Here is a 13,531-nt window from a genome sequence, read left to right as displayed (position 1 = left end):
AGGAGGGAGGGAGAGAAGGTCTTCATCATCAAACAGCAACATCATCATCATCATCACTATCAATGTCAAAGTCCAAACCATCATTATAATGCTAAAGAAGAAAGACCGGGTGCAAATTGAAAGAAAGAGAGAAGAAAGAAAAAGAAGAAGAGATGGGGCCGAGAGTTAAAGAGAGTGTGAGATAAGAGAGAGAGAGAGAGAGAAGAAAAGGGAGTAGAGACAGGAGGAGAAAGGGAGAGAGAGAGAGATAATGTAAATATGAAAACAGCCTCGGTCTTTTCGGTCCTGCTGCTTTGAAGCTTCACAAGTCAAAGATGTTCCTCTCTCCTTTATAGAACAGAACAGCAGGAACGTCTTTCTTTGCTTTTATCGCTCCAGGAGAGCTGCTTTTTAAAATGTGTTTATCGTGCAATTTAGTGTTTCCTTTCAGACAGGACCGTCCCACCCCCGCCCCCCACCCCGAATTTCCTTCAGCCCTTGCTTTGTTGTGGCTGTTGTTGTTATTGTGTTAAGGTTGATTGTGTCAGTCTTTGACAAATCCACTTGAAACTGATGAAACTTGAACTTAAAAAAAAAACCTTTAAACTTTAAACGAATTCTGTGGTGCAGCTTTAATGGAATAGTATGTTGGTGGTGGTGGCATTTAAGGCATAGGCCTGTGTGTGTGTGTGTGTGTGCGTGTGTGTTTGTGAGTGCGTGTGTGTGTGTGTTTGTGAGTGTGTGCAGGCACAATAATGGGCAGCAACGCAACATTGCGAAGACAATCATTCGCAATATAAAACCATCAATTTTTTTATCGTTAAATGTCCCTGAACTTTAAACATCTGTGATATTTTAATCTTCTATCTTCTACAATAAATGCAAATGCAAATACAAGAGTGTGTACATGTGTGTTTTTGTGATATGTTAGTGAAGACTGAAAGAGGAAAAACATCAAACATGAGGTAATTTTCAACATTTTAAGTTTAAAGTTAGGGCTAAAATGAGAGTAAAAGTTAGCTTCATGCTTTTTTATAAAATGGAAATAGTGTTCTGATTGGCTGAATTACATTTGAAGTTGTTGTACAATACCCAATAAACACACCTGTGATTGTATGTATAACAGTTATAATTCAATATTAATGTGCTGACCAAAAATGAACACTCATACTGCTGCTAGAACTGCACTGTTTGGTGGAAGAATAACATGTAACTCTATTATGTTTATAATTCTTAATTGAAAGAAATGGATTTATTCAACATGTGAGATCTTTTTCTAACAGTGGCGTGTTAGCATCCTTTTTATAAGAGCAAGAAGCCACTGTGCTTCATGTTGTGCCTGAACGATGCTGCTCACTGTGTGCTGCTTAAATAAGACAACAAATCTGTCACAAAAAAGTATATAAAAGCTTTGTGTATTAATCTCAAAGAGTATCTGAATCATTTCATTGTCATTGTTTCAGTAGGTCAGGATTAGGGTTGAGGGGATGATGATGCAAATCTCTTCAGAGTACCTACAGGTTTCAGAAAGACTTTTTAATGCTACCTGGAACTGAATTTAAGAGCAATTTAAAAGGCTATTTCTGACTCAATACAGCAGAAGGTTTAATGAAACTATAAATGGGCGGAATAAGAAAAAGGACAACAGGAAATTCAGTGATAAGAGACATGAAGTCCATTTGTGTTAGTAAAGCAGACAGGATGCAGATTGTATGACTGTATCAAGAGCGCACATGCAGCACAAAGAAACCTGTCATTATGTGGTGAAAAAATAAGACCTCTAATAACTGGATTTAATATATTTTAAAACTTTTAAAGGAACACAGAAACCGTACTGCAATGCACCCAAAGGTACAGTGACACAAACAGCAACACTTCACTTTACAATGGCTTTATTTCAGAGTATTAACCAGAGTGTGACCAAGTCAACTTTGCTGCAGTCCCAAGTCAGTCTCAAGTCTTGAGGCACAAGTCTCAAGTCAAGTCCCAAGTCTAAATGTGGAACACCAAGTCAAGTCCATGTCATTAATGTCAAGTCTCAAGTCAGAACAAATCAAGAGTCCAGTATCAATTTAATATCTTAAAGAAAACTAAATATCTAGGACTTTTCAATGCAATATGGTTTTAATAGGATAAAGACTTGGTAAGAGCATCATGAGTTTTGATTTCTATAATCAGTTTCAACTTCAATAAATTCAATCATTCCATACAAATTCAGAAAACAGAATTTAAATTCAGTCGTCTGCTGGAACAAATCTCAACACTTTCAATCTAAGTCATTTACACAAACACAAGATCTCAAGTCAAGACTTTAGAAACCTTTTCAAGTCATCAGAGTACAAGTCAGAGTCAAGTCCCAAGTCACCAGAACCCAAGTCAAGTCTCAAGTCTTCTCTTCATGCATCAAGGCAAGTCTCAAGCTATAAGAAATGTGACTCGAGTCCAAGTCATGTGACTCGAGTCCTCACCTCCGCTATTAGCCTATGGAAAAGGATTGGAAGTACACAGTATTACTGCGTAGGTACTTGATAAAAATCTCCAGAATGCATAATGTACTTACAACAGTGTAACACTGTATTTCAATCGCTTCATTAAATAAATAAATGAATAAATAAAAATGATGCTGTTACACCATACCTGTAGAGTAATTTTGTGTATTTAAAAAAACTTTTCCATAGGTTAATACACAGGTTAATACAGTGGAATAAGGCCGTGTGTGTGTGTGTGTGTGTGTGTGACTATGTGCAGTATCAGTATTCAGCGCTCTGCCACTCAACAGTCGGACCAGCAGCCATGAAAACAACTGCAGACATTCGCCTCTCTCCTGGTTCCAGCTGAATTCCTTCAGTATTTCTGCTGAATAAAACATCCAGGTGAGCCGAGCAGCGGCAGCCATCACAGTAATCCCCCCGCCAACCCGCCTGTCTGCCCCGCGTTAGTGCTGCGGTTTGTTCTCTCACTCTCTCTCTCTCTCTCTCTCTATCTCCCAAATGTAGTAAAATAATCATTAGTGTATGTTTTACCTTACTTGGGAGTGCCAGAGGGGTGGAGTTTACCACTTCAGAACAGTCAGATAGTGTTAGATGAGTTGTCGATTTAAAAAAAAAACAAAAAAAGTATACAGAGTTGACTTTGAAATTGTCTAAACTTTCTGGCACTCTCAACTGGTTTTGTTCTGTGTGTTAATTCCCACCCATTTGGTACTCAAAGTAGGTGAGCAATGAATCGAAAAAACATCAAAATCACAATTTGAATTCATGCAATGTCCAAAGCCGCAGAGGCTGCAATTAACTGCTTAAGAGAGGGTTGCCTCCAAAATGAATTTCTAATCAAGGTGTTTTAGTCTAACTTTGGTCCATGAATCAAGTACAATATCGGTGAAAACTTTTCTTCAGACTCAAACTCAGTAAATCCTGAACACTGACTTCACTTTTCATGACAAGAATGACAAGAAAAATTGCAGTTTAAAATTGCAATTGCAATATTCTGTCAAATAATCGCAATAGATTTTTTTGTCAATATCGTTTAGCCCTACTATAAATGATTTGCTATGCATAGAATTGGTCAATACACTATAAAACCTAAGTGTGATTTGGATTGGCCCCCAACACCTCATATCTTCATTTTACTGGGTTTTATGGTTAATGTCTGAGATTATCAGGGTCTAAATATTGAGGTTAATAATTCCTATTATCATGGTTGATTTAGAAATTGAAGCTTAATCTACCGTTGCACTCGTAAATTGCTCTGGAAAAGGGCGTATGCTAAGTGTCTAAAATGTAATTTACTGTAAATGTCATGTAACTTTTTCATAGTTACACTTTGTTGCAAAATGCTATATATTCCAGTTTGGGGAAAAAAAAGGTACCTGAAGTCCATCAATGAATAGTTAAACAAACAAAAAACATGACTGTTCTTGTAAGTGAAGATCATAAGATGACTCAGAACTTAAATAGTAACCTGTGCTTCACTTTCTTGCTGTGTAAGAGTAGGTATCTTTGATCATATATCATCTCGTCTTGAAATATGAAACTTCAAATATAGAAACTTTTTTTCCACACGTCAAGTCAAAAAAATGACCAAATAAAATTCCAAATTCCAAGGTGTTCCTCAAAAACAACATGCGTGTCTGTTCTGACTTCATATTAGTTTCAGTGTTGTGGATGTTGTGGTCGTTCCTGCCTCAGTGTCCAGTGGTAATTGCTAGGTAAGGAAAAACATGAGAGAGAAAACACATTTTATATCAGTACAGTCAGATATGTCTGGAGGCTAAAATACCTTCATATTCTGAATCTAATTATCTCAGCGAACAACCAGCAAACCCAATAAAATCCAGACAGGTCAAGACTCGAATGGTAGGTCAAGACCGCTGAATATCTTCCACAGCTAGTTCGTACAGAAATGTTTACTGGCTTGTTAACCTCAATATTTGGATCCTGATTATCCCAGATTCAGCATTAAACCACCCCACGCAGCAAAATCAAAACAAGTGAGAAGGCAGTGAAAGCTGCTGAGGAGTCTGGCTTTCAAAACTCACTTTCTGCCCCTTACTCTGTTTTAATCACTATTTCTTAAATGGGCAACAGTGTCTCATAACATTTTGTGACTCTGAAACGCAGATTACACTCTGTGGACACAAATTACATGACGATTACATGTGTTCCTCCACCATGAATCGAAATTATGTGACTGCTCACTGTGGCCTCTCATGGCTTGCTGCTTAAATAAGACAACAAATCTGTCACAAAAAGTATATAAAAGCTTTGTGTATTAATCTCAAAGAGTAGCTGAATCATTTCATTGTCATTGTTTCAGTAGGTCAGGATTAGGGTTGAGGGGATGATGATGCAAATCTCTTCAGAGTACCTACAGGTTTCAGAAAGACTACCTGGAATTGAATTTAAGAGCAATTTAACTCACTTTCTGCCCCTTACTCTGTTTTAATCACTATTTCTTAAATGGGCAACAGTGTCTCATAACATTTTGTGACTCTGAAACGCAGATTACACTCTGTGGACACAAATTACATGACGATTATGCTCCTCCACCATGAATCGAAATTATGTGCCAAGAGCATGAATTGGACACGCCATTTTCTCCTGTTCATCATGTGAAATTACGTTTAGGCAAGTAAGACAGCTTGGGTTAGGGTTAGGTTTACGCAACTAAAATTGTGGTTATGTTTAGGATCAGGTTTTTGTCATGGTTAAATAAGAAACACTCGCTAAAAAGTCAAACTTTTAACAATAACAATAGCAAAGCTATGAGTTGGGAAGTTGATGGCTGATATCTTTGCGCAATTTCAGTCAAACTGTTTGCTGTTTCTATTTGCATCTCCTTCATGTAATCCTTTGAAAAGAGATTTCTCTCACTGTTGGAGCACAAATTTGCATTTTAAGACATCATGCTCAATTCACAGAGAGATTGACGCTAAATGCAGTATTCGGTGAGCAAACCATTCTAGTTGGAACGCGACTATCAGAAATAACCAATCAAATGTGAGTCATGAAAGAAAATTGTGGCAATCAACACTGCCAGCTAACCAGTGTATTATATTAAGATTGTGAGAGAGAGATTAAATGTTTGGTATTGAATTCACCATATATATAACATTTGTAACTGGACTATTCCAGATACCAACGGCTAAATGCAGTAAACATTCTACGGCCGCTGCAGGGTCAAGACGGCTCAATATTTCTCATTCTCTTCCATCTATACATCTATGTATCTTTCTATCCATGAATACATAAAGCGCGGACAGATTGCTTTGTTAAGTGCTCCGCTCCCCGCGCTCTAACAGGGTCACCCCCCACCCCCCCCCACCCCGCGACCGCAGCTGAAAATGAGACATGCGCTCGGCATTAAAGACCCATCAGATTCCAACCTCCAGGACGAGTGAGGAGAGAAAATAATCCATTTTCGCCAGCTATTGATTGAACCATCATGTTTCTCCTTATCTCTGGCATTACTGAGTCTGTGAAATCAATAGCCGGGGCTGATTAGCTGGTGTAGCTGTCTTTAGCCAGGAGCGGAGGAAGCCTGCGTCCCTATCGCTCACATTTACTGAGTTCAGCATCACACTGGATTCAATTGGCGATTACGACTGAAGAGTCTCACGCCCAAATTAGATTTGTCCATTATTTGAATTTTACACCCTTTTACGCCCTAATAGAATGGTAAAATTTACTGAGAATTTGTTGAAATATTGAAGTATGATCATCAGGAACCCTTCAATTTTAGACAGGTAATCTGTCATTTTTAGAAGGTTAAACTAGCAGATCGATCCTGGTAGTAATGTTGGTTCATCGATGTGGCTGAATTAAATTAAGCACTATAAAAAAGAAAAAAACTGTTTCTATCACTGAAGACCCTGAAATATCTTGAGATGTAACTGAGAAGTTCAATTAAAAAATGGATAGAAAGGTACAGAGCCCGTCTGGTGACATATCTTGTTAATAAAATAATGCATGGCCACACCTTATTACCACGTGGGAACAGGATCCTAATGAGTGAACGCAACTTAGTAATGTGTTGTGGTCACAACTTTGTAACATTAACATGACATGTCACCAGACAGGTTACGTAGCATCATAGAAATTTTGAAATTAAACTTTATTTGCTCCAAAGCATTTATTGGTATACTGTTTCAGGGTGATTGGTGATTTTTGTGTTTTCTCTTCAATTGAAGGACTACATGGTTCTCTATGGGATGAGTCTACAACCATTGGTCTTATGGAACCATTTCAAAAATCATGGTGGGCAAACTCAAAATATGTATGTAGAATGTAGCTGTGTTTTTTATAGTTGCTAATGATATGTAGATATATAAAACAAGATATATACTGTGGCATTTCAGAATTAAATCCTTCCATTAATTAAGAGGTGAATTTCAGGTAGCAGACTTTTTCCAAAATGGATATGTAGTGTTTTGGAATGAAAACCTTTAATTGATTATGTAAAATGGGATGTGAGGGCCGTGTGAAGGTCAGAGACGTGAGGGGTCATAGTTCAACTTGAGTTTGAAGTACAAACTAGAGGGAGTTTACCATTATAGGCTCTCTCTCTCTAACTCTCACACACACACACTCACACACACTCATAAACACACAAAACCTCACAGCAGCTAGTAGAAACAAATCAATGCCAATTCTGATTGGCCCAGTGAGCTATGACAGAGGAAGCTGATTGGATGAGCACCAGTGAAGTGCTTCAGGCAATGTTTGTAATGTGCGTGTGTGTGTGTGTGTGTGTGTGTGTGTGTGTGTGTGTATTATTGTTGGTCTAGTTCCCAGTAATCTCTCTTCTATAGATTTTACAGCCTCTATTTCCCTCCCTCATTATCAGCTTCATTTACTCTGCACCGATAGAAACTGTATGGAGCTGAGTAGTGTGTGTGTGTGTGTGTTATCATCACTTAATATCTTAAACTATTTTACTTTTGTTTTTTTAGGTAATAATACAACTAATACTACTGTGGGACCATGCCTACTGTTTATAATAGTACTACTACCACCTCTAGTACTGATACTACTACAACTACTACTACTACTGATACTACAACTACTAGTACCACTACTACTACTGATAATACAACTACTTCTACCACTACTACTCATACTACTAGTGCCACTACTATCACCTCCAGTACCCATACTTCTACTACGACTGATACTAATACTACTACCAACACTACTCACACTACTACCACCTCTAGTACTGATACTACTACTACTACTGATAGTACTACTACTACTACTACTCATACTACTACTACTACCTCTACTAATAATACTATAAACTATAGCACAGCATACGGTACAAAGTTAAACAGCGCTGTAAAATAAAAGCAGCCTAACATTCAGTATGGCAGTTCAGCTCAGCTCTCTATCATCTGAAAACTATTACAGCTGTGTTATTGGCTGAGGATGAGGCCATTCATATTGTAACTTTAAATTATATCCAGCATTATTTCCACCTGAGCGATAAATCATGTGCACAGTGTTGAGAGTCTGCGGGTCTCGGGCCATCTGTATTGTTGACAGATGAACAGAGACGATACAAAACTGTAGAGATGTCGAGTCTGACTCTTTAAAAGAATGTGCTAATCTCTATATCTTTTGTAGGTTTTAGGCTTAGGCCATCCATAATTTTGAGATAGGAGCCAATTTAAGATTATTATTAAACTGGCAAAATTGGTACCATCTTTTACAGCACTTCTTAAAAGTTGCTTTTGTAGGCTTCCTGTTATGTGATCCTGTTTTTACGATTATAGATGTATATATTTCTTAATCGTCTTTTCTTTTTTTTCTTGCGCCACCTTCTTATTTTTACTTGTTTTAATTGATTCCATGAGTATAATGTTTGCTTTTATTTAATTGATGAAGCACTTTGTGTTGCATTGCCTGCTGATGGTTTGGGAGTGTAAGAAGAACTTTATAGCGCCTATCAAGTGAATTAATAATCATAATAAACTTTATTTAAACAGCACTTTTCAAAAAAAGGTTACAAAGTGCTTTACAAAATAAGATAAAATCAGGAATAAACAGAGTTCAAAATTGGGCTGGAGTTTAGTCTATCCATATTGTTTAGAGACAAAATGCAAGTTTCATTGCTAAACGAGACATCCACCACTTGAAAAACATTCCACCAACTGTTGACAAAAGGTGAAATTAAGTGTGGAATATATATTCATATTTTAGAGATTTGGACTGATAAACCTCAGGTAATGATTTTCTTCCAAAGTGGATCTGTATAGTACAGTACCATTGCAATGTGTTGTACCAATACTGAATATATAAACAGATTTTGACAAATTATTTTGAAGCGTACCAATACTGAATATGCTTTGGTTCCTTATCAGCACACTTGAAGATACCTGAACTGAATTAATGAATGATAAATGTAGAGTTTAGTCCATCCATATGTTTGACAGATCAGTGGTGGGACAGTAAAGAATGAAGATCCAGCCTGGAGGAATGGATGATGTGTAGAAATTCCATATACCACTGAGTGTATCCAATGTATCATCTTAAAAAGTGTGTGTGTGTGTGTGTGTGTATGTGTGTGTGTGTGTGTGTGTGTGTGTGTGTGTGTGTGCATGTGTGTTGTTTTGGTGTGTGTGTGTGCGTGTATGTGTGTTCATTTAGGAGAAGCCTACTACTATATCATTCTTAAGTGTATCTCATCTTATTTCTCCTTCCACACACACACACACACACACACACATATACACACACACTAGGGACACATTTGTCTTTCTACGTTTCCATGTTTATCTGTCATCTTGCTGTGGAGTGGTTCCTCACTGCATGTCCGCTGCTCTGTTCCTCAGAAAAATACCTCTGTTTTATTTCACTTTGCTTCGTTTTATCTTCATATTTTCTGTCGGTACAGTGAGGCATGTAGGTCTGGCTTTGCTGATACTACTGTTTTAACAGGATTTAACCTGTAGGCTAGGACAATCATAGTTGAAAGCTGTCAGTCTACTGTCACCACTACTAGTACCACAGGTAGTACTACAAATATTACTATCATTACTATCACCTATCACTACTATTACAACCAACAATAACAGTTTTTTGTATCATGTTTGTTTTTTGAAAATCAAAAGAAAAACATGCACAGCCAAAAGAAAGGCGCTGGATCAACGAAAGTGGAATACAACAGAAGATCCGCACACAGAAATGCTCCCATAAAAATTTAATGAAGAAGTGACGTCTCGTGCAAAGAGCTCTCCCTCAGACTTTCATGTGTTTTGATGTGAAATCCACATTACAGTGGTTGCCGTTGTAGAAGTCCTGCTTCATGCATTTATCCTGGGAGAAAAGTCTTTCTACAACATTACACAGTAGAGCCAAATCAATATTATAACACACAACTCTAGTGTCTCTCAGCCAACTAGCTACCAGAGCTTTCCTTGTACTTCCTGACGGCTAAACAGAGAGCAAAACCTGATTTTTCCAAACAAGTCCTCCTGGGGACGGAGCCGAGGTGAAACAGTTGTTCAGGAAGTATGCGGTAAAACGTGGGACTTCAGTATATCTACATGGTGTATATCTACAGCAAAAAAGACTGTCACTAAGCATACAATATTGATGGTAACCAATGGCAACACATCTCTATGTTATGTTGTGACATTAAAATCTATGAGTTATGGATCACTTATGGATTTAGAACTCAATGGTCCTATTTCCACCTTCATACTAGTATATCTAATTTTTCCTGTGTGTGTGTGTGTGTGTGTGTGTGTGTGTGTGTGTGTGTGTGTGTGTGTGTGTGTGTGTAACTCGATTTGATTTTGTACTTTATTTCGCACTTTTTGCACTTCATTTGCAGTGCATAATATTGGATCTGGTATTGTTTCCCATTTTTGTTTTTTCAGTGTCTGGTTCAGTGTGGTAGGAGTGTCTTCGTTTTTTTTACTTGAGCTGTTGGTTTATTCCGGAGAATTTCTGTGTTCTATATTTCTGATGTTTGTTGTTGTCGATGTTTTTATGTTTTTTATGTAACCCTGATGTGTTTCGGTGCCCGCTGCAGACCAAATTTCCTTCGGGATAGTAATAAAGTTGAAGTTGAAGCTGAAGTTGAAGTGTGTGAGCGCGTTGAACTTACAGACAGTGAACGACAGTCCTCCCGTCCCCTCCGTCGTACTGCTCCTGCCATTTAGCCAGCCTCCTGACCAACTGGAGGATAGAGCGCTTGGAAAGGGGCGTGTCCCTGTAGGCCGGCCAGCCAATGAACTGGAAGTGCTGCACCAGACGGTAGCCGTCCTGAGGCTGAGGAGGGAGGAGGAGAGAGGAGGGATTAGGATTTTTATCGCCATCGTCAGCATCATCATTATCATAAAAACGCAGTAATTCACTGGGAAATATAAAGATAGGTAAACAATTGAAAACACTTTTAAGTGCTATGTGTAGCATTTTAATATCATATCATCATACATATCATTGTCAAATTAATTGTGACACCTTGGTATAATTACAGTAAACAAACTAGACTAGAATGGTCAAGACGATCGGTCGCCTCTATCTCACACCAGCGGTATTGATATCTCCAAATTATGACAACATTTCCCATAAACCATGTTGCTTTGCTGTCACAAAGAGCTTCTTCTGTCAAAAATGTTGTCTTTCACTTTACTGAAGAGAATAAAACATGTTGGAAGTGATTTCTCCATCTTCCTTTCCCTCCCTCCACCGTCTGCTGCCAGAAACTCTTTCAGCTTTAGCTCTGGAAGAACAGAACCTCTTCCTGTTTTGTGCCGTAAAGCGATCCAGCAGATTTCCCTCCAGATCCACCAGGTGAAGGAGAAACAATGGAGGATGCAGAGTAGAGGCTGAGAGAGGCTGACAGGCTTTTCGGCAATGATCTTGTTTGTCGGTGATAGTTAGACTAATATCGTAAAATTAATGCGGTCATGATTTATTGATATACAAATGATACCCTCGAGACCTTTAATGTGTTGTGGCCATTGCGCTCCAAGTAGTTGATGCATCTTTTTTATGTGTCTATTCAAAGGAATTGGATTGCACTCGACAAAGAAGACATCTTATAATGTTTAATTCAATTTCATGGCAGACAAAATGTTTTCAGCCCCCCGGCCCGAGGCGGTTGGCATCCGCTACCTAAAATACAAGACCGCCATCACTGTCAGACTGGCTTACTGCTGGGTTTAGCACACACACACACACACACACACACACTCTCTCTCTCCCTCTCTCTTATACTCAATCTTCCTCTCTCTCTTTCTTACTCCCTATACCTTTCTCCCTCTCCTTCCATCTCTCTCCGTCACCCTCTCTTTGTCTTCCTGTCCCTTTGTCCGTCTCCCGCCATCTTTCTCTCCCCCTCCTTTCATTCTCCTACACTCCTTCTCTCCATCCCTCTCTTCCCCTCCCCCAACCTCCTCTCCTTCTCTCTCTCTCTGTCTCACTCAGTTTGCTGGGTGGTACAGAATAGGCCAGGTGACAGCAACTCCCCCAGTGTGGGAAGTACTGTTGTGGCGATGATATGAGCCATTTCACGCTAGACTGGTGATGTGTTGCGTGTGTGTGTGTGTGTGTCTGTGTGTGTGTGTGTGAGTGTGTGTGTGTGTGTGTGTGTGTGTGACAGAGAGAGAGTGGTGCTGGGGAGTTTAAGGACTATAGGAGTAAGGAGACGATAAGGGCACCATGCACTGGAGACCTATTGTCATGGATAGATGGGTGAGAAAATGAGAAGAGAAGGGGGAAACGAGAAGAGAGGAAAGAGGGGAGACAAGTTCTTGACATTTTTTTTGCTGAAGCCAAGAACTACTTCAGCCAGTCAAAACGTTTGTCTGGTTATTACTTCACGGAGTACAGAGGCACTTTTCCCATTGAGCAGTTGAGCCATGCTGAATGTACTTACTGTAAGTCGCTTTGGACAAAAGCTTCTGCAAAATGACATAATGTAATGTAATTAATTAATTATAATTAACTCAACCAGGGCTCAGTTAGCTCAGCGGCTGTAGAGTGTTTGCTACCAATTACAAGCTAGCTAGCTGCTATCTTGAAAGAGAAATTAATTAAAGAAACATAACGAATAAAGTAAACAAATGATCTGGTTTAGACTGTATAGAAAGAGATTGGGTTAATGTTAACTAGCTAACCAGCTAATAGAGGACACTTCATAGCTAAAACTTACCAAGCCAGCAAAGGGTGAGCTAGCTTTTCTGTGCATGCAGTTAGCTATTAGCTTGCATTAGCTAACCTAGGAATTCAAAGAAGTAGCTATTTGGTAGGCCTAGCTAACAGACTTTTGACTGGAGACCAAGACTCTCCCCAAAATGCACCTGAACAGGCTGTCACAACAGACAGGGCAGGAGATCATCCCCGCAACAGCCAAAGTGTGTCCATCAAGAGCCATGTGTGTCCTGTCAAAGTGTTCTTGAGCAAGGCACTGAGACCCAACCTGATCACTCACTGTAGGCTGCTCTGGATGAGAGCAGCAGCTTAATGTCAGGAAGAAAATGTAAATGTATTGGTCAGCTGAGGTCATTGGAAACCTTGAATTCTGTTTTTATTGATCAAAGCATTGTAAACAAAAATATTGATGTTAAAAAATGTGTAAACTCCTCAGCTTGAGACTTTCCTCAGGTCATACCTGAGGGCCGAAACTTTGTATGTTATCTCAGTAAAAGAGAAAGATATTTTAAATTCAATTAAGAAAGTGTGTATGAGAGTTGCTTTGCATATTATGGGCAAAGTTCTTCTCCAATGCTGCAACTACCAATACTCAACTTTATTTCATACCACAAGGGAGAATTTTGTGTTTCCCCTTCCCTGTGTTCCTAGTGCTCCCCTGTCTGTCTTTCTCTCTCGGTCTATGTTTTGTTTGTGTGTGTATTGGTGTGGGCGTGGTCTCCCTTCCTCGTTTTCCTGGCTCCCGGCTCTACTCGTCCTGCACGCCTGTTCCCACTTCTCATCAGCCCTTCATGTGTGCTTCATGTCTTGCTCTCGAGCTTTTGTAACCTGAGACCTGTTACCTGCCTGTTTTGGACCTTGCCTGTATATTGGACTTTCGACCCTTACCT

At 39.1% G+C, this 13,531-nt stretch overlaps 1 protein-coding gene across 1 annotated transcript in view; it reads right to left on the bottom strand.

Moving 5' to 3' along the window:
- The window catches only part of LOC139640169 (receptor-type tyrosine-protein phosphatase T-like), a gene marked incomplete at its 5' end in the record, with an annotated part of 41,674 nt that overhangs the window by 2,789 nt on the left and 25,354 nt on the right, over positions 1–13,531 (bottom strand). The window contains one exon of the mRNA XM_071514341.1: positions 10,591–10,754. Coding sequence (XP_071370442.1) covers positions 10,591–10,754 — 164 coding nt within the window. The remainder of the gene's footprint in view (positions 1–10,590; positions 10,755–13,531) is intronic.

This window comes from Centroberyx affinis, unplaced genomic scaffold, assembly GCF_046629955.1.
Source record: "Centroberyx affinis isolate AG114_WGS23_722 - 3 ecotype Tasmania unplaced genomic scaffold, CSIRO-AGI_Caff_v1 ptg008531l_1, whole genome shotgun sequence".
In the NCBI taxonomy this organism is placed as follows: Eukaryota; Metazoa; Chordata; class Actinopteri; order Beryciformes; family Berycidae; genus Centroberyx; species Centroberyx affinis.
This window is presented reverse-complemented; position numbering and strand designations above follow the sequence as displayed.